Source organism: Amblyomma mixtum, chromosome 6 (genome assembly GCF_055824585.1).
Source record: "Amblyomma mixtum isolate Tamu chromosome 6, ASM5582458v1, whole genome shotgun sequence".
Taxonomy (NCBI): domain Eukaryota; kingdom Metazoa; phylum Arthropoda; class Arachnida; order Ixodida; family Ixodidae; genus Amblyomma; species Amblyomma mixtum.
The window spans coordinates 117,356,769-117,378,842 of NC_143017.1; the positions used below are offsets into that span (position 1 = coordinate 117,356,769).

The window sequence follows — 22,074 nt, forward strand, 5'->3', positions numbered from 1 at the left end:
CGACCTTCTTTAACGCTTCTACTAATTACTTTACTTGGTCATTGCTATAGGTAGTACGAACTAACTTTTTAGGTCCTCTACACCACCGTTGTTGTTTTTTTCCTCAAATTTTTGGGAAACTGGAGAAAGCAATTTTTCTATGCCTTGAGATTAGCACATGATAGCCTTAGATGCTTATGCGCCTCTAAGCACAGCACAACGCAACACAACACAACACAATAAGGTGTTGTATGAATAAATGAATAAAGTGGAATGGCCTGCGCCGCGCTTTGCCTGCGTCCGTGAGCGAGTTGCATTGGCACTGTCGGTATGCGCTGCACATTTCTTGAAGGTGAAGGAGCATTTCCATTGATAACGGCCAGTTTGTCGTTTATCGATAGGCTATCTGACATAGAACCAGAGCGCGGTTAGGAGAAGAGCAGGAAATAACAGCATGTCAAGATCCGTGTTTTCAAGTGGCTTTCACGCACACAATGTCGGCGACATTTCGTGTGCATTGCCTAGATATACTGCTCTATGATTTAAAGAACAGCGGGTAACAAAGACGACGGTGCAAGCGCCTTCTTTCGTTGATTGCTGGATATCCGAGGAATGTATAAATGTGACTGTTCACGTCCCACTTGACACACTAGCCGCCACCTGAAAGATCGTCGACCACGAAGTCGCAAACTTGCTGAGCTGATTCACGACAACGTCATAAAACAAATCAGGTGGTCTCTCGAAGCAGGCTAACTCGGCGCAATCCTGGTAGTTACTCAAATACTCTTGGTGCAAAGCACGTTAAAGAACCACAGGCGGTCGAAATTTCCGGAGCCCTTCACTACGGCGTCCCTCATAGCCTGAGTTGCTTCGGGACCCCGATAAACCGAACTCTTGGTGCAAAAATTATACACAAACGAAAACGCCCTCCACGGTATCCCATTAGATACGGCGTTCCAGAAGGTCGCGGTCGAAATCAATCCCAGACCCTCCACACAACGCCTCTCATAGCCTAGTGTTTCACCGGCGCACAAAAAAAAAAAAAATCACCCAATGAATCAGTCAATCAATCGATCAATAATCAACAAGCCAGACACGACAGAAAGGAAGCGAGAAAGAGGAGGCTGAGTAGAAACAAGTTCACAGGGCGGTCACGTGTGATTACTGCGAACGTTTTTCAGTGCTAGCTGGCATGTGAAAAGGGAAAAATTTCTTCGTTCTTCCTCTTCTTCGCGCTGCCAGGACGCTTTGTAGTGACGTCATGTGGGACGTCACTCCGTGTTAGCTGGCTAATCAGCGTGGCTGCTTGCGGTGCGGACGCCAACGCTAACGACGCCGCGAAACCGGGGTAAGGGCTAGTAACAGTTAACGCTGTAAAATAGATTTTACAGCGATTCCTAGCGTACACAGCGCAATCTATCAGCTAAAAAGGACCGGAACCAGAGAGGTATTTTTGGTCCCAAACAACCGACTCAATCAGCGAGCCATGACTGCGTGACAAAGTACGAGACTATCCAGCTTACACGCGTAGTCGGTGGTGCATACGCCATACTGCTACCATTCGGGCCGACGTTCAGATGTCCGTAAAAGCTTTCGGGAGTAGGAATCCACGAGAGAGCTTAATCCCTTCGGTGGTGCACATACCATACTGCTACCATTTGAGCGGACGTTCAGGTACACGTGAAAGTTTTTTGGGAGGCTGAATTGACGCGAAAGCTTAATCCTTTCGCTGCCTGGTCAAGCTACCTCACGTCGAGTGGTGCGTTGCGCAGGTCGCCCAGAGACGTGCACAGACACCTTTTACTTCGCGGTTGCATGCCTTGACTGCAATGTGAGTAAGCTTTCCATTTTGTTTTAGCTTTTGCATTGCGAAAACTTTTGCGAGCACATGTATACCGCGTCGACCGGAAAGTGTATCAGTGACTGGACAAGAGGGCAGACCGCATGACTAAAGCCGACCCTGACGGGAGACCTGCCATTACACGTACCTTTGCAATTGTCAGTGCAAAGTGCTCCGCTTTGGTGCTGATGTTTTTAAGAAACAAAACAGATCATCGGCGAAATTCTGTAATGTATCCTCATCGCTGCAGAATGCACGTCTTGCGTCAAATCTTCATGTTCTTGGCGGACATTGAAAAATAAATGTTCTGGCGCCGTTCCAGTCATTCACATTGACAAGCAGTGGCGCTAGTCTGAGCCTTGTTGGCTTCTAAACGAATTTTTTTTTTCGAGCCCTGCTTCTTTGTAAATATCTACGGTCTTGTTTCAGAAAGCAGTCGTTGATCACTCGGTTATTTCGCTGCTTCGCCCAATTGCTGTTGTTTGTTATTTCTTGCTCTCCCGAGAACTATGGGGACGCTTACTGTCTTCTCAAGAGTGGGATGCGATAGCATTCGATTTCACGTTTGTCGCAGCTCTGCTGCAACTTATGTGGTTGTTTGCCTTTCTTTGCAATTGTCGGTCCATCAACCACCATTATCGGACTGCTAGCTTCAGTAGCAGGTATCCACTACTCTTTGATGATACGCCATTTGCGTACGTCACATAGTTTTCAGATTTTTTATTTATATTTTCTGTCTAGGTTACTGTCTAGAAACTAGGTTGCTCACAACCCGCTGGACAGGTTGCGATGACGTCACAAGGTCACGTGAACTCTTTCGACCAATCAGCGAATTTCGTGACATCGGAATGCGGAATTAGCTTGGACGTGAATTGTAATGTCATCCATTAACATACGTTTCGTGTACTAACAAGCTCAGATCTAGCCGAGTCTGAATTTATGTGAGCTCCTCCACGCAGTGGTGAACGCCTAATAAATTTGTTTCTGATAGTTTTCCTGTCGAAAAAAAGTTGAAATAAATTGCATTAAGCTTTCGATAATTGTATTTAAAAGAGTAGAGACACAATATTTCATTTGTACAAAATTCTCGCTGAATACTTTTTGCGTGCACAATAACAGGCTAACGCAAGTACAAGGCAAGCAGCGCAAAAGTATTTCTTACTTTCATTTTAAAGCACGCAGAACTCGGCTTGATTGGCTTTCAGAATCTATTGCTAGCTGCATAAGCATTATGTATGAAATTATGAATTTGAGTTTAGGACCATACCTATACCGGCCTGCGCAAGTGTGCAAAGTGTTGTGGGGAAAACATTCGGCTGTTGACAGCGTTTCCCCAGGAGCCGTACTGTATAAGGATCCATTAGCCATTTCCCATTTCGGATGAATTTGGTCCTGTTAGATTGGTCACTGCTGTTCTTTGACGTAGCCGCGGCTTTCAAGCGTTCTTGCGAAATGACCGGACCTTTGCGCATTGGCGACGTACCGTTGCCTTTAGCTGCATATAGCAGGCAACAGTGAGGCGGTGCATGCAACGAGTGGCGAAGCCTATCGTCGACGTGGGTACCGCTACGTTGTGCCGGTGTCACGTGAAATGAAATGGACAATGGTTCCCTGTGTCCCTAGAAGTTATCTTCAAGGTGGTGGTGGTGGGGTGGTCGTAGTAGTGGTACTAGTAGTGACCGTAACTTTCATGTCACTACTGCCTTGGGTACCTGTGAGGTGCGGGACTGCACACAATGGCAGTTCAGTCACTCCCAGACTAAATGACAACGCACCCATCCCAGATATGGTGACCCGTGATGACGAACTGGTATGGGCCAATGTGTTATGCAGAGAAGGATCGTATATATTGTTTTTTTTTTCCTCGGAACATTGAATCACATAATCAACGAATAACTTAGTAAAAAGAAAGATTTTCCAGCGGAAAAATGACTTGAAAGAAACGCGACTGTGGATGCGCCAAAAATACATGGCTTGTCGGAAGCCGAGGAAGATCACTTTCTCCATCGTGTCGCTTCAGGTGGTGGTGGTGCAAACATTTATCAGGCTAAAAACGGACAGTGATTAGCTTGGGCGGGATAAAAATAAATAAAGATATAGCGTCGGTCGCTGTAAAGGGACAAAATTTATTGTCGCACCGTAAAAAGAACAAAAATAAAGTGTCCCTGCCCGTGCCACTAAGTATAACGGGCTTGACTATAAAGGGACAAGAGGTATGTTTGAATCAGCCCGTAAGGGACCGATCCTTACAAGCACTAGGTGGAGGTCCCTAGTTTGGGACCCCAGTGGCGGTGGCCGCCGCCGGGGAGCGCCCGACTAAGGCTTGTTGGGCCTGTAAGTCGTGGCAGCCGAGCAGGGTCGCCTCCCAGTCCTCCCGGGTTGTGTTGGGGATGGGGGGAATAGCGGGGTTGGAGGGGCAGGCCCACGCCATGTGATAGGTCTCCGAAGACAGTGCGGTGTCAGCGGCCCATCGTTACAGCCGAAGGAACATTCAGAAATTCACATTCACTTTCAGGAAATTACATTTAATATGAAAATTCGTAACCAACTCCCCCCGCTTTCCCTACTCCAGAAGGATTTTGAGCTCGCCTTTTACCACGGGAAATCGGTCTACACTCTTTAAGCATTCTTAGAAAGTTCGAATTATTGTCCTGTGCGGCTGATTTCCAGGTAAAATCGGATTAAAAGTCCCGGCTGCCGCCTTTTCTTTTTTTTGTTTTTACCTGACCTCCGAGAGTAGGAGTCAACTAAAGTGTGGAGTGACTTTCAGTAAGTCGCGTGGAGGCTTGCCGCTCTGCCATCGCCGGAGTGTCAGGTAGTAATACTCGGAGTGATCTGCGAAAGTAAAGAATCCACGCGTATTTTTATTTCCGCTATGTTGCCTGCGACTAGAATTATTTATCCACGGAAACCTAAAAAAAAAAAATAAAAGCGAAACCGCCACGCGACTGGCTGAAAGGCACTCTACGTGCTGGTTGACTCCTCCTACTATCGGAGGTCAGTTAACAAAGAAAAAAAAGGCGGGAACTTCGACGTTTAATCCCATTTAATAGGAAAATCGGCCGCACAGGATAACTGCAACTTTTCTAAGAATGCTCGGAACGTGTAGATCGACTTCCCGCGGTAAAAATACGGGCTGAGAATCATCTTTAGTGCACCTTTAAGTGTCTCCGGAATTTTTACTGTTGCTGCTGAAGGCTCCGAAAACGGAACTATCGCGTAAGACAGCCCTTGCGCAGGCTGACTCCGAGGCCTTTGTTTCCCTCTTCCGCTTCTTCCCATCCCATATGTCCTAGAGGAGCATTATTACGGGCGAAAATTGCGCAGGGATCAAGTGGTCGGCACGTATGCGCCGTTTCGATGCGCGCCGCGCATCACTGAGATCGGAAACTGTGTAAGCACTGGGGCCTGCTCACATTCTTAGCGCATTCGCGGCCAACTCTCAGCTGCGCCGGGAGGCGGCGCAGTGGGGCTCCGTGTGGTGCATGCACTTAGTCGACGCCCGTCATTGAATTTCCTTCAAGCGAGGCCTGGCAGTATACCGTGCGTGCACTGTTGACGCGTGATGGCGATCGGCCAAACGAGGAAAGCGCAGCCTGTTTTATGCGGCGACAAGCGCGAGATCATGCATGTCGAGCCAGTAAGCACTGTTTAGGAACGCCGCAATCTTTGACCGCAAAACAGGAAAATCGGCGATTTTCAGATATTCGTACCGTACGTCGAATGTACAACGCGCGTTGCGACTCAAATCGAACAGCAGATACTTTTCACGAACTCTTCGAAGCTTAAAATTTTTTTGCACTCCTTTTTTTCTGTCGCGCTCGTCGAAGGAGCGCGCAGCTAACAAATTAAAGCGTCAGCTTCAGTTTTGGTTTTGCTGTCGCCAGTGTTTTTCGATAACGATTTGGCGCAGATGTGGTGCAAAAGTGAGCAAGAAAGCTCGGTTTTGTCGCTGTCTGTAGCACGATTTCACATGTGGAGCAGTTTGGCACAGTTGGCGCGGAGTTCCATAACAAAGGCGTTGTTTTGCTTCAAACATGTACGTCACAATCTCGGCCTATCGGACTTTTAGTTGTCTCCCACAGTGGGGTAACATCTGACGGGAACGCACTCAACGTACGGCGAGGACACCAACGAATACTCATTGGGGGCATTTCATTCCTCTATGATGGCATGTAGCTATTGCGTATAGTGGACCCTGGTGAAGATGCATTGCACCTATAGAGGGCACTATATGAAAATTTTATGAGTTCGCCTCAGAGACGACATTCCCAACATGTATTTAAAAGTAATAAGTTGCAATTACATCTCTTAATTTAAGTTACAGGCTACTAGACGAAACGCGCCTTGTACCTCTTGCATTGCTTACGCAAGAAGAATCGCTGCCAAGAGGAAATGCTCGATTCAGGAAACTTTGTGCATTTTTTTATATTTTAGCGGCCTCGAAATAACATTCGTACTCACTCGCGGGACGCTCGCTATGCAAGCAGCGCCAGCTTTGGCCTCCTAAGTCGAGATGGTGTGACACTCACGCACACAAGCCAAGACTCAACGCACACTTGCGGAGCCATTTACACACGCTCGTTGAGACATGGAGGAAAATCAGAATCGCCGGATTTCTTTGAAAGGTGTCTTCTTCCTTCAACGAAACTCTCGCCAACTGTGGCTCAGATTACGAATCCGAACCTCGGGCCAAATTCACAAAGACGTTTGCTTTGGTTTCCGACTGCCGGTGCTTGCGCGGTTATCTCAGTCCCATAGTTACGAAAATTATACCCAACAATTCTGCACAAAAGCATTTTAAACAGGAAAGAGTTTATGAACGCAATTTTTTTCATATATTGTAAGATTTCACTACAACGATCAATATATCCGCAGGTCTCCCACCGGAAGGCTTGCCTTTTTTTGTTATTAACGTTTTTGCTTTCCTCAAAAGCATTCTCCATTGGTTTACTATTGCAGTCCTAACTGCTGGATGCGAGTGATGAAAACACTTTGAAAGAAAGATTTCGCTACACATCAGAAGAATGGACCATTACCTTCAATATCTTCATAACAGTGTCCTACAATTTTCGAATATTCAAAATTTTTGCCCAAGGATGTTGGACAGGGGACGCCACTGTGAACTTGCAGTGGGCCAGTGCCTAATGCGTCTTACTCGCTAACGCTTTTCCGTCCACGATGGCCTCATGTTGCGACCGATGCGAAGTGTAGAAATAACATTTGCTTACTGTGACTAATGTATATGTTAAAGTGTCCGTATACTATATCAGAATTAAGGGCTCAATCTCCCTTTCCATCGTTGCCAACTGCTGACAGCGCATGTTTACTTGTACAACAAAATGCTGCGAATTTAGTAATGCGCCATTATGACCAATACGAACATTCTCACTCTGGAGGCACCAAAGTACGCCACTACACCCGCTAAAGCAGTTGCCAGCATGACCTTGCATGTATATGCGCCTTTCAGTACAGATAATACCCAGCTCACGTTCTTGCAATCACGGCGTGGTAACAAGGAACCGGCAGCGCAAAGCCGTAGGCTGCGTGGTTTATATGCCAAGAGGAAAACCGGAGACAATGAGCGGCTGCTTGTTAGAAAGCGCCAAGTAACGCTCGTGTTTGCCGCCTACTACATACACATCCCCCCCCCCCCCCCCCCCCCCTTCCCCCACTACCCATCCGCTCCGAAACCACGCGCTTTGTTTTGGCGCAGCATGAGTTTCTGCATGCCTTAAGAATATTCTGCTTTGTTCTCATGCAGAGCTAAATGGGCGAACGTAGACGCTAAAATGATTTGCTTATTATTTTTTTTTACGCATATAAACTCGCAGAGACTACAGGTGGAGAAAGGAATGCCTTTGGGCTTCCGGGAGTGTGCGATGCGTGTGGAAGGTAAGCCGATTCGAGCGGCCGCTGTCTCTTCGCGACTGGCTTTTATCGGCTGCATTGATTCCAGCGAATATCAGAATATGTTGCCCGTTCCCAGGCACAACGCTGATGTTTAGTTCCATAGTCATCTAGGAAAGCGAGAGTGACAGGAAAAGTTGTCACACACTAATTACGACGCTTTTAGCATTGTTGATCTACCACTCGCCTCGCAGCATATCCAATAAAATAACATTTGTCCCAGTAAGCGATTTCCCGTCTCGCTTGCTTCTCCTGGATTACCGGCAATTTCCTTACATCCATGGATTTTATGACGCATCGCTCATAAGCGCAAATGCTGGCAGCTTGTGAGCTGGAGAAGCGCGTTCTGAATTCGGACACCCCTGTATAAATAATTCCCCGTGTGAGTATTTGCATGCATCTCCGGCAACGCCGTTGACTATGGTTTATATGACGTCATAGTTTCGTGGTATAGTTTTCCAGCTTACAGGTTTAGAGTTTTCCTGCAGGAACATATGAGAGGGCTCAAACGTTTTTCAGCCTACTACAAAGTGTCAGAGAGTGCTCGGAAATGCTACAAAGTGCTCCAAAGTGCTCCAGAGTGCCGGTATTTTCGAGAGAGACTTTGTTTCTCAAGGGCCTACTGAGTGCGCTAACACGTCTGTCATGTGTTCGCCTATGGAGTGTGGGGCATTGCCTTCTATATGTAACGCAGAAGTTGCGAATGATGGTATATTGCTAATTATATAGTGCTTTCAGTGCGGAAGCTTAACGTCCACTTAGAGATGTTTTAGAGAAGCTAAAACGTTTCCCATTCGAACAAATGAGAAAGAAATGCAAACAAAAATCACACTCAGATCGATAGCTTCTTCATGTTCTGTGAAAAAATTACCTGTCTTCTTTTTTTGTATTTGATAACTGTAACAAGCAAGACATGATGCACTGCGTATTCATTTGCACATACTCTGCAGTGCATCTACAGTCACTTATAATTGAATGTGCATGCAAAGTAAGCAAAAAATTCAGGACTGCAATCCCACTGTACTCCCAAAATACCGAGATTCCTATCTTGGCTGCTTAGAATGTAACTACGCTGAAAGAAATAAAAGCAGGCCGAACCATAAACGGACTGAACCTTTCGTCGTCCATAATCTCAGGTGTTGCGCGATTATTAAGGCGGAAGCCTTTAATGCCTCATCGTTGTAAGCAGGAGCTGTCGACAAGAAATGTCACGCTTTTCAGTTGGTCGAAACGGTCGTAACGTCACAGTGCGCGAATTTCAAACGGGGCCAATTGTACTCTGGCTACTAACCATGCAACCAATTAAAGGGATCGTATAGTGATGCTCCAAGTAAGTTTGAGTTTAGTTAATTGCTTACTTCACCAATTAGTCCAATTAACCTTTCTAGTCAGACCAGATAAATAAATAAAACCGTTTAAGAAATTGGCCGAGCTTGGGAATCGAACCCCAGTCTCCGGAGTGCGAGTCGAGCACGCTACCACTCGGCCATGCCAGCTCGATGATTTGGGATGAACAAAGGTGCGTCTAGTGAATACGGTGTCTTCGTTCACTCCCATCTTCCTCCCTTCCGGTTACGGCGAGGTTCAGGAGTGCACCGAGATATGCGAGACAGATACATTTCCTTTCCTCAAAAACCAATTTACTGACGAGCAAGGCGTATTTGTCCGCGTTTCAGATTGGTCCAAATTGTCGTGATGCCACCACGCGCGAATTTTTACGGGTGTCCACCGAAATATGTGAGACAGTTACTGCGCAACTTTCTTTCGTCAAATACAATTTTCGACTATTGTCTACTGAGATATGCGAGACAGTTAATGCGTAATTTCCTTTCCTCAAATACAATTTTCATTTTCCTCACTACGGCCCCTCTTTCTTCTTTCACTCCACTTCCTCCCTTCCTGTACAGTGCGGCTCAGGTGTCACCGAGACGACAGAGAATTACTGCGCCATTTACTTTCCTTAAAAAGCGTTGCGTTCAAAGGGCAAGGCGTCGCGCCGAACGGGTGGTGGCGTTCAATGGACTCAGTGGCAGCGCTACAACACGCTGTCGCGTTCCACTCCTAAAGGCGAAGCTTAAGCGTCGTTAATTGGCAGTTAATTAATGCACCAACAAAATGTGAAGTGAACAATCGCGTAGCAGAATGCGGCACTCAGGCTTTCGCCTTTCAGCACTTTAGCCGCTAAAGTTCCTCGTAATTTTTTATGAGTCCTTCTTTCTTTCATTCATTCTTTCTTTCTTTCTTTCTTTCTTTCTTTCTTTCTTTCTTTCTTTCTTTCTTTCTTTCTTTCTTTCTTTCTTTCTTTCTTTCTTTCTTTCTTTCTTCCTTTCTTTCTTTCTTTCTTTCTTTCCTTCTTTCCTTCTTTCTTTCCTTCTTTCTTTCTTTCTTTCTTTCTTTCCTTCCTTCCTTCCTTCCTTCTTTCTTTCTTTCTTTCCTTCTCTTTCTCTCTTTCTTTCTTTCCGAGGTGAATTTGCTTATTTTGGCACGTAGCGTTCACGTGTGAGGAACAGCTCATGTGGGGGCGCGGTCTCAAACCTTGAGGCTTCACTGTATGGCGCGGAATTTCTGCGTTTGGGCAGAGACACGAAGATGAGAGCGACAAAAGCGGCGCAGGCATTGCTTTCGTCCAGCGCATCAGCGCAGCCGCTGTGCTGGGCCCTAATACTTTCCCGCACGTGGCACCGCCGCCGCTTCTCTTGAAGCCACGAAGATGAGCATCGTTTTTGTCATTGCCTCGGGAAACACGGAGGTCGAGAGAGCGCGCTCACTTATTCCTTTGTCCGCTTCTTTCTTTTGGTGCGCCTCTGGACCCCGGCAGACCGCGAGGATGTGTGTGCGGGGGGACACTTTTGTTTGGTTCTGTTTTTGTTTGGGGGGACCGACGGCAGAGACAGCACTCAGGATGTGGACAAACCCTCTTCCCATCGCGAGACCCCCCGGGCTGACGCGCACAATCACAGACATACACACGCAAGCAGCTCCTTATTCCTTCCTGCCCCCCGCTACAAAGAGAAGAGAGAGAGAAAGCGCGCCTTGTGTGCCCTCGGACATCTGGTGCGCGGTTTAGGGAGGCGCCTCGCGACGTGCCGGTGTTGGCCTCCAGTTCATTTGGAAATCCCAGTGGCCGTCTATTCTCGACTGGTGGCGACGCGAGGCCCGGCCGTTGCGCCACTCGCGTCCGCGCGTATTGCCGCGCGCGCCCAGCGATTGTCGAGGGCTCTCATATTCGGCCTTCGGGATATCCACGGCGCTCTTCTTATTGCGCAGCTCACGAGCTCTGCGAGGATGACACCTCCAGAAGCGAAGTCTAGGCAGTGTGTTTGTTTTGTTTTTTTAGCCTTGTTGCTATGCTGTCAGATTTTGCATCTGACGCGAATCCTTCACCCGCGAGTGTCTCAAAGTGTAGGAGTTTGAAGAAGCGAGATAGCTCTTTTATCCGTACTTTTGCTGAGTACCAAAGGGCTAAACAAAATAAAGGGACAAATGTCTCATGACGAGATGAAAGGCGTAGTAGTTTTCGCTCTCCAGGTGTTGCATTGTGACAGGGGGGTTGCAGGAGCGGGTGACACATGGAAGATGGGAAGAGGCGCTGGAGTTCGAGGCCCCAGATTAATTTCGACCATATGGGATTCTTCGACGTGTACTGAAATATGGCGGAGTACAAAGACAATTTTGCATCCTCACTGCATCCAAATGCGTCCGCCGTGGCTGGGTGTGCTAAGAGGCGCATCGTTCATCCAGAGCACACGTAACGGAGTAACGGACGTTCGCGCCTATGGTGATTAGCAAGCGCGCGAAACGCGTTCGAAAACACGATGTAAATCGCGTGTCAATAAATGCAATGCGTGAAACATTTTCTCACGCACGCTCTTGACATCCTGCGTGATTACTTTATCTATGCCATCTATCTATGCCAACAGGAGCCGTCTTCTGGTTAACCTCCTCGCCTTCTTTCTACCTCTGTCTATATCTCCTCCACAGTCTCTGTCATTGCGCATATGCAGCACGCGGTAGAGGAGCGCGAAGTCAGCTGCGATTATGCCTTAGTTAGCGGAATATGAGCCAAGGTTCGCTTCTTGTGCCAACTTCTCGGGATGCATAATCCCCAAGTCTGACGCTGTCACGCTAATACGACACTGAAGGCTGCTGAGAGTCTTCTGGAATATCGTAACTCTCAAGCGACGTTAAAGAACGCGCGAAATACTGCCCCCTCGCGGTATAGGGCCTTCATGTATGCAACAAACTGATATGGCCGGCGAATACAGACTGGACGTATCGTACTTCACTGAAAAAGGTTTGTCTTTTCTTTTTTCGGTGAAGGGCTTCAAAATACGGAGCAGGCGACCCAAATTATTGCCGCGCCGTCTCGTGATAGCCACCGGTGTTATCGGAGAGGTTTTGGGCATGAGAGTCGGGCACTAGTAATCGGCAGTGCGCTTCCATCATTACACGGATAAAACGAGCGAGTTCCAAGCAAGCGATGCCACGTGGCAAATGAGTTGGCCGTTGGGAATGCAGTGTCATTACGTGGATACTTAATATTCGGTGGGAAGTGGAGTGCGCCTTACCAAATAATGAAACACCGTAGTGGTGAAATCATCTTACCTGTAATAACTAAACGCACACGTATCGCCACCACAGGCAAATGTCGCGAGTACAAGCGCGATGACGAAATGACCGAGAAACAGCACGAACCTCTGAGGTTGACAAACGTGTACAACCTCAATGTTGGAAGCCAAAGAAAACCTATACCTGGCGGCGCAACAGGCGGCCAGCTCAATTTCGGTGTGCATGGGTGCTGTGTGGCTACGCTCTTTGCGTGCCCTCGTGATTTTGTTCTTGACGCGCCTTGATTTACAAGTGCGGAACAGCAGTGGAGTTCCAAGTATCTCTCTAAGTGCTCCTCGGACGAAGTTCATGCCACAGCACGCACTTGCTGCGAGGAAAAACCTGTGGCTAGCTAATGATGCACGAGCCTCCATGTTAGCAAACGCACCAATCGGTGTGTTTGCAACGTACACTCTTAAACACGAATACGCCTGTATCGGAGTAAAAGGGAGCAGACTTTATAAAAGGGAATGCTCTAAAAGATAGGCCACTCTCTTTTTGCTCTTTTCTGTTTAGAGTGCACCAATACGCTGGACTGCATAAGCAGGACTACAAGGACTATTATTTTCCACTAATCTGTCATGACGGTGGCTGCCGCGCCAGTAGCTTGGCCTGCTGCCGACGCTGCCGACTCCTAGACGCTCGGACTATCCTGGCAAACCCGCCGCACCCACCACCTCATCCCTCAAAAGCATCGCTCGCTATGTGGGGATGAATTCGCTGAAGTGCAGGCCGCACTTCTTTGCGAGAACTTCGCTACGAAATCGGGAACGGGACGCATCGTAACGCGGGTGCAAACGTAAACTAAGCGACGGTAGCGACGTTTGGTAGAGGTCTTTAACGTGCGGCCTGCGGTAGTTTCCCTTTCGGCTACTGCTAGACAACAGCGCTTTGACCAGCAATCACGGAGTCCACGTTTACTTGAGTTTACGTCACTTGTATGTTATTTCGTGTTCAGAGAGTCTCGAGTTTTAATCAGAGCGGCGGGAAGAAGTTTTCCAACTTCGAATCCAAATCTCTTAGCAATGCATGGATCTTTCACCGCCGGACAAGCGACAACAAAGCCACAAAATGCCGAACTATTGGATTTTGCTAACAACAACAACAAAAAAAAAACGATACAGCTATCCTCAGTGTCCCCTTAATCTAGGCGAACCTAACACGGACATCATTTGCAAGGATGCAACTCCATCACTGCCGCATTGTGTATTATCAAAGCACGATTAAAACAAAGAAGTGAGGAAAAAATAGAGAAACTGGTTCCAAGGAAGCGATCATCAAGAAATTCCCAGCTTTATTTCTGCTTGAAAGTTCTTCTATGCTTCTACGGATGGCAGCCAACGCTTCTGCACTTCTAACCAGGATGTGCTCATAGCATATAGAGTATTTACATATCAGATGTTTTATTGTTGGCAAAGTTCTACGTCGGAAAGCGATGAGGGCATATTTTGCATCGTGTCACGAATTTTGCGTGCTTCAAAACACAGCTCAGATCAATCTAGTAAAATCAATAAAAGGCTGATTTGCCATTGGTGCCGATTGGTTCCTATAGTGCGCTGCGCTGATGGCCAGCTGGTTTTCTGAGTGGCGAGTAGCGCGTGTGCACTTTACGAGCAATCAAAGCGCAATATTCAGCTTTTGTGACATTGTCGTCCACCTTGCACGAAACCGACTTGATTACACGCTTGATACTGATTTCTATCTTAGTCTTGTCATTATTTAACGATTAATTCATATTTGACGTCATTTAACGTAGTTTCTTGGCTCCTTTCGACCTACAAAGATCTCGTTTTTTTTGTTTCTTTTTTTTTTGGGGGGGGGGGGGGGGAATGTAGTGCTAGCCACTGGACTTCAGTAGTTTGCATTTTAAATAGACGAACCACCTTGTATGCTTGTGGGCAGTGCAATATGAGATGTTTCTCATCGCCAGCGTTCGGATACTGGGTGGTACTGTCGTCCTCAGCACTCCCCAGCTTAAGAATTCTAAGAGCGCTGCAATAGTGTCCGACCGGTGGCCAGCTGCCAATATTTGACAAAGTGCGCACCTAATTATAAGCCACAGCCGTCCTCACGGTTTATTAACTGTCAGCATTATCCGCTAGTCGCCCAGGTTACAAGTCACCGAAGCGTCACCGGAAAGTGCCATGATGCGTGCCCGCTGCAAGTTTTGTAGTTGGCGCCTGAAACACACGTCGCTAAGACAGTGCTATCCGACTCTATCATCGTCGTGCATGTGCCTGGTTCTTGTTGGTGTTGCTGTTGTTGCTGCTGCTGTTGTTGTCGTTGCTGTTGCTGTTGCTGTTGCTGTTGTTGTTGTTGTTGTTGTCGTTGTCGTTGTTATTGTTGTTGTTGTCGTCGCTGTCGTTGTGATGGCGGTCGTCGTCGTCGCCGTTGTCCAGCCGTCCTATGGCACGTACACCCACTCCGAGGCGCAGAATCGGGAGGCGTGTGCTGGCCTAGTCTGCGTGTAAACACACACTTCCCGCTTTTCTTCTTCCTTCTCTTCGTCGCGTCAGCTCGTAACTCAGGGAAACGGTGCGGACTTTTCTCCTCATTTCTGACGCACACAGTGTCGTCGAGGCGGTAATCGAGCGCCAGATGTGCGCACGAAGCTCCTCGCCTTACGCGCGATGTGAGGCCTAGACGTGAGGACCAGAAGCGGCTGCCTATTGGCATGCGCGGCCGCCAAACGGCACTCGTCCGGCAGCTCATTTGAGGTGCCGATGTGTGTTTCCCCGCGGCAGCGCTCGCACGTTCGCGGCTCGAAGCAAGCTCGGCGCTCGTCATTTCTCTCGCTACAATAACTGCCTTTTCCTTAATTCCTGACTGCCCGCGCGCACCCGCAGGGCGACGACGTTGTGGAATACGTTTAAGGCACAACCGAACAGTTTCCTCGCTAATTGAATTGTTTCTACACAAAAGAGTAGCTGTTTTATTGACGCAAGTCAGCGCAAACTAAGCTTGCATTTGGCCCTCCGCAAGCTGCGAATCCATTTTTGGGGCGATTGCTGGAAGTTACTGCGCGACGCGTGCAGAAATAAATGCTTATTATACGATGAAGGTCACGTTTTATCTGCTGTGAACGACCTTTTACATAACAGCAGATCCGGCCGTTCACATGTAGATAACATTTGGCTTGATGTGAGGGGCACAGTGTCTTCACTGCACTCTTTAGTTTGGTGTCCTCAGTGGAACGTGAGGTCGATGTCTTCTTCAAGCTTTGGTTATACGACTAGGTGCTTGGTAGCTTTCCGTTTTACTAAGTTTGACGACAAAGATAGTTTCCTTGGGAGAAAAGTTGCCCTGAGGGCTTACATAATGACGTGCAGTCGTCATGAGCAGAGAGAGTGATCATTGTGTGAAGACCATTACATGCAACGTAGGCAGTCGATATACATATGTATGTATCTGTTCGTTTCGCATGAAACGCATCCCTTGAGTTCAAATTATCGCTCGGAAAGTGATTTTGGCCCATAGGAGCAATGTTTTTCAGCGATCATATAGAGGACATGGTACTCTATGTCATCAGCGATCACATCATGATTTCTCGACCACGGATTAAAGAACGCGAATTTGGCTTTCACCTCCACAAGTGCGGTCTCGATCCGGCGGCTAATAATAAGTCTGTCTTCTTCGTTTGATGCTCACACGTTCTAGAGAATTTTGTTCCCGAATGCATATGTGTATGTCATCGCTCCCGATCTTCTTTGAGTTGCGTACCGCGGCTCATACTGACTGCGCAAAACTGAACCGCGCAAGATGAAACTAGAGAATGACGGGGTGCCGGAACAGCGCGGACACAACCATGGCATTAAAAATTAAACCGGCATTTGTTTGTCGCATGCTAGCGATGCTTTTAAGTGGTATCCTCCGTGTGTTTCGTCCCGTCGCTAGCTCAACTCCTTCCGTGTGCACAGCGGTGCACTGTTTCCGCCCACGATGCATCCTCCGCTACCTGCTGCTCATTCCGTAGGGTGTCCTCAACCGTGTTTTCATCCGCTTTGTGCGTCCTGCTACCCAACACGCGACTGCCGTGAGAGTCCTGTACTCTTACGTATAAGGGTGTACTCTTAAGTACACCCTTGTCTCACGCTGCCAGTGCTTGGGTTTTTTACCGGCGGATTGGCCACTCTTTCAAATCAGCATAGCGCTCGATATGTGAACGTATACTTCCCCGCTTTCATCGCAGAAACGGTGGGGCTTCTGCAGGGAAGGTGGGCTATCTCCGTGCTGCGCGTTGCACCGGCCACTTTTCCTCTCCACCTTTCCCAATCACCTTTTATACTCTCGGCACGTAATTTCCTTCGAGGAAAACGGTAATCCCTAAGCGCTCTTTCACTCTGAGAGGTGTAATTTTCTGCGTCGAGTGATTGGGGCCATTCGAATCGTTAGATTTGAGGATGGGATTCACGCAGTCGCCTCTCTCTTTGCAACGGACAAACGTTGTTCTTTCGTGCAATGCTGAACCGGCGCCTGTGATCGCACTAAAATTCGCTTGTGCTTTCGTTCTGGGCTCCTCAAAACCAGGAGGCTTAGGCAAACGATTCATTCAGTTAAAGCACGAGTTGCGTTTACCGTCAGAGTGACGTTGTTTCGATTTCAGGAAATTTGGTGTTTTTTTTCGACCTATCGCTGTCGGCTTTAGAGTCGTCAGATCCCTGTCATCTTGGGTACTGGTGGGCTAAGGTGAGCATAAAGACATCTGTGCGCTTTCAGGAATCAGGTTAAACAATGGTCCAGCGACATCTCCCATTGCCAATTTGATTATATACACCTCTTGCTATGACAGGCTTTGAAAATTTTAGCACATTTTAATCAATTCTCAGCGAGGTATAACCTTATGAGGAATCGACCTCTTCAGGGCGGTAATAAAAGACCGGCGAATGCAGTGGCTCTAGACAGCCGGCTGGTCCAGTAGCACTTCCAAGAAGGGGCCTTGTGAAGACCAGCCTGTTTGTTATAAGAATTAGAGGTCATTCGAGATAATTTTAATAAATCAAATATTAGATGCTTGCTAGAATACAGTTGCATATTAATAAGTTTCAGCTTTTTCTGATACCGTGCGTACATAAGAATGCATCTGTTGTTGTCGGCCACAGCCTCCAAGACAGACAATTTTCAGTAGATCACAAAATGAACAAGGGAGGGGAAAACCTCAGGTTGCTTGAGCCAACGTTTCGACAAGGGGACTTGTCTTCGTATCGGCGAAGACAAGTCCCCTTGTCGAAACGTTGGCTCAAGCAACCTGAGGTTTTTCCCTCCCTTGTTCATTTTGTGACCGCCAAGGACCATCTACCACACCCTCTCTCTACCATAATCTTCAGTAGAAGCATTCATGCGATATCTACGCTTTAAACTAGGCACTGCGTACAGGTTCGGTAAACAGAAATGCGCGCAGTGAAGCTGCGGCCCGTGACATATGCAAATATACCCTGTAGAAGGAAATTCGTGAACAAAACGACGTTAAAAGAGCCTGATTAAAGAACAACCTGAGTCCCAAATTATCGCGAAGTTTCCCTCTAAGGCCTTCCTCATGGTCCCACAACGAAGCTTCGGAACATGAGGCACAATAATTTCTTTTTCTTAGGCTGCAGTACAAAAATAGAGTGCCTGCGCGACATTGTTCGCAAGACAACTTTTATGATCTTTCGCACACGGTGGATGTAAATACCACACCTGGCCAGACTCCGCGGCCGATGCGAGCTGATGTTGCGTGACTGCTGTGGAGGAAGGTCCGTGCAGCGCCTTTGCGTGGTCAGCGCGGAAGGTCGTCCGAGGCAAATTTAGTGTAATAGCCCACTCTGCCGCGCCTCTGCACGCCTTTACTTTGTTTTTCCTACTTTGTCTTTAGGCGCGTGCACGAGCCGAATTGCCCCGACGACGACTTTTCCATTGTGCCCGTTCCTTGGGCGCAGTCTGTTTCCACCCTAATTTCGGCCTTGTTGGCTCACCTGTGTTTTCCGACCATTGTGCCTACCCTTTTTGAGACGCTTCCTTTGTTGTTAAACTCTGCTTTACGTGTTTCCTTTCTTTATTATTATTTGCCCGGTAGTCAAATATATCGCACCTCGCCCACAGCCCGCGCTCATTTTTGGACGCGAGTTTCACTTAACGAGGGGCCTAACCTTCGTCGAGCTCGTGTATACCAGCTTCTGCAGCTTTTCCTCGTTGAGGGACGCGCGTACTCGAAAAGATGCAATCAATTTCGGCGCACGGTGAGAAAATGAGGGTTACCACCAATCAAGGACACGCGCCGCCGAGGAAAAAGGAAAAGTCCAGCCGCCGTGTTTATGCCGAGTAGAGTCGCGCTTCACCGGACACGAGGTTCACATACCGAGCTCGCTCCGATAGCGTTGGTCTTTCTTTCTTCCTTCCTTTCTTTCTTTCTTTCTTTCTTTCTTTCTTTCTTTCTTACTTTCTTCCTTTCTTTCTTTCTTTCTTTCTTTCCATCTTTCTCTCTCTCTTTCTTTCCTTCTCTCTTCTTCTTTCTTTCTTTCTGTCTTTCTTTCTTCCTTTCTTTCTTTCTTCTTTCTTTCTTCCTATCTTTCTCTCTCTCTTTCTTTCCTTCTCTCTTCTTCTTTCTTTCTTTCTGTCTTCCTTTCTTTCTTCTTCCTTTCTTTCTTTCTTTCTATCTTTCTCTCTCTCTTTCTTTCCTTCTCTCTTCTTCTTCTTTCTTTCCTTCTTTCTTTCTTTCTTTCCATCTTTCTCTCTCTCTTTCTTTCCTTCTCTCTTCTTCTTTCTTTCTTTCTGTCTTTCTTTCTTCCTTTCTTTCTTTCTTCTTTCTTTCTTCCTATCTTTCTCTCTCTCTTTCTTTCCTTCTCTCTTCTTCTTTCTTTCTTTCTGTCTTCCTTTCTTTCTTCTTCCTTTCTTTCTTTCTTTCTATCTTTCTCTCTCTCTTTCTTTCCTTCTCTCTTCTTCTTCTTTCTTTCCTTCTTTCTTTCTTTCTTTCTATCTTTCTCTCTCTCTTTCTTTCCTTCTCTCTTCTTCTTTCTTTCTTTCTGTCTTTCTTTCTTTCTTCTTCCTTTCTTTCTTTCATCCTTTCTTTCTTTCTTTCGTTCGTTCGTTCTTTCTTTATTTCTTCGCTGATTTCTCACGGGTTACCGAGTGCTAAACTCGCGCACGTGGGTCATTAAAACGTGTGCACAATCTCAGTTTTACCCACCCGTACAATAAGAAAAAGTCCTTAGCGCTGTCTTCATCTGTTGCACGCAGGCGTTGTTTAAAATATACTGTGCAATGAAAGGCACTTTCTACTACTCTAGTCAGCATAACTATCGCTTCTGAGCTCAAGCGTCCGGCTTCAAGCGCGCAGTTTAGACTAATGTTTTTCGCGTCCCTTTTCGTGGTGTAACCAAGTTCACAGGAACTTCGTATAAGCCAAAAGTTTTTTTAATAGTCATCAACTCATCGGAATGAAAAGTAACTTATTTTTGAGCTAGCTGATGTGTTCTAGGATGTGTTGGAGAGCGCGAAAGAAACATATCTATTTTTTTTTTAATTTTCTCTGCATGTCTGCCTTCTGCGCCTTTCACCGTGTGTTTATATGAGTGGAATAATTGCACACTCAGAAACAGCGCGCACATGAGGGAACACTGTTCTCATATGTGCGTGCTGATGCTGTGCGGCCTATTATTCTTCTTCTAGTGGCACTTGAACGCATATTCGTGTTCCCATCGTTGCTAAACTACCAGCCGCATGACGTCTAACCCAGCATACCATTCTGTACACATCTTTACTCGATTGTTCTTTGGTATTCAGGGGCAATCGGAACACCTGACGTCACTCCATTCAAGAAGCTTGCGCTTGTTAGTTTTTTGCCTTAAACATTTAAAACTCAGTCAAAAGCGCTTAAAAAGAGCGGTTATGTATCCCCGCGGTCAAGGTTGATGCATTGTTGGATAAACGTAATTTTGAACAAACAATGAAGGAATTCTTACAAAAGGAATTTTTTTTTCCCCTCGCTGCCTCCTGTGGCGTTTTTACAAGACGCAGAGGTTTTGTTGGGGACAGCAACGGAGCTGTATTAGGGATCGCTAAAGATGAACAGTCAAGGGCTGCATGTATCGTTTGCACGATGAAATAACTAGCTCTAAGCATATGTGTTATAGTATTGTAAGGGGTGAAGATTGGAAGCGAATGCCGGAACGGGTCACCGACGTGCCCTGAGGAGGACGCGGGAAGGGGCGCCCGTAAACCGACAGTACACGTTGCTGGCGGGAGTCAAACTGGCTCCTCTCCTTGAAAAGCGGGGGAGCGTTTATTTCCCTTTCCCTTCTTCCCCGTGCAGCTGGGTGCCGCTGAGACGGCGCCTGCGGTGTACTTCGCGTCCGCTGACTTGGGGAATCGTCACAATACGTCTATTTTTTTGTAGATAACGTTGACATTTTGCTTTTTTTTTTGCTTGGAACTTTTTATAATTCACATTTCCTGACAGGATGTCAAGAATGCATGATTTTGTTGCCAAGATGCGCAAGTACCAATCCTGCTCATGCCTTTCCGGCGATGCTTTAAACACAGTGTAAGATAAAACACCTGAGCATTTAGTGTGGAAAACTTCAAACGCTCAGGGAAAGCGCCAAAATCATCTGCGGTTCAGGCTTTAAGGTCCCAGCTACAACATGGCTAATCGGCGACTTCATCTTGCGTTTCATCCACCTCAACAACGTGAACTCCGGCTACATTCCCTGAGCCGAGCGGAGTGTTACCTTCTCTTAAGCATGTTTGGAAGACCACAGCAAATTCATCACATACGGTCATGGGCGGGCAGAGGAATCGGCGACTTGAACTTCCGAGTCGGAAACGACTTGTCCTCACCTGCGTTCCACGAGGACGTGGCGCAACCCAAGCAAGGAACCGTGACGCAGCCTAGGAGGAATCCTCCGCAGCACGCCGGTGGTTCGGCCTGTGGCTCGGCAGAACCCAGGGTCGAGGTCCAGCCAGGGGTTGCACCGCGAAGAGCCACCAAAGCCGCGATCCCCGCCGCAGTCGCAGCCGCTGTGGCCGAGTCCGTGGAGGCTGCACCGGCGGTGGACGTCGCGCCGTCGAACAGGGCGTTGTGGGTCGTTGCTGCTGAGGTGGAGCTGCCTCCCAGGATGTCGCGAATAAGGAAGGATGTCTTGCTCGGCGCCATCGGGTTCATCCGAGGAGAGGTGGCCACGTACATGAGTTCTTCTTTCGAGAACATCGTCTCGGCGTTTCCCGTGTCATCAGAGAGTCCCCAGGACCAGGCGGACATGGATCATCCGGATTGGTGAGAAACGACGCGTCCACGTTGGCTTGGGTATCTTATCGACCGCTTTTGAAACGAGTGACCCGGCCGTCACCTCCATGTACACTAGCCGTCGAGTTTCGCGAGCTTTGCTAGACAAACGGGAGGGGATCCACTTGGGTTAGACCTCCAGGTACGGATGCGCTTACGTTCCTGAATGGTACAAATCCTTAAGCGGCATGCTCTTCAGGCTGAGTTCATCAACGCGCATTTAAAGTAGGAGCTGTGGACATTGGGCACAGTTTTCGAATCCTGAACCTCATGAAGTGCCATCCAGTATTGTCAGACAAGTTAGATCTGACCTCCCGGTTGGCGCGATTTGTGGAACATTGAGAAAATTCGAACCCTGCTTCTTCCGTTACCATTGACACGGGTTTTAAAATTCACGACTGCTGAATACTTTATTAACATTTTCTTCACTCATCCTCCAAGGAATTCTTCCAGGTCCCTTTACCGCACAGAGAAACGG

At 47.5% G+C, this 22,074-nt stretch overlaps 1 protein-coding gene across 1 annotated transcript in view; it reads right to left on the bottom strand.

The window, feature by feature from the left end:
- LOC149340163 (uncharacterized) overlaps nt 1-21,572 on the bottom strand; it is a 69,674-nt gene extending 48,102 nt beyond the window's left edge. Inside the window, exon 1 of the mRNA XM_089551064.1 lies at nt 21,152-21,572. Within this exon, the coding sequence (XP_089407190.1) occupies nt 21,152-21,572 (421 nt within the window). The remainder of the gene's footprint in view (nt 1-21,151) is intronic.
- Between the last annotated feature and the right edge of the window lie 502 nt (nt 21,573-22,074).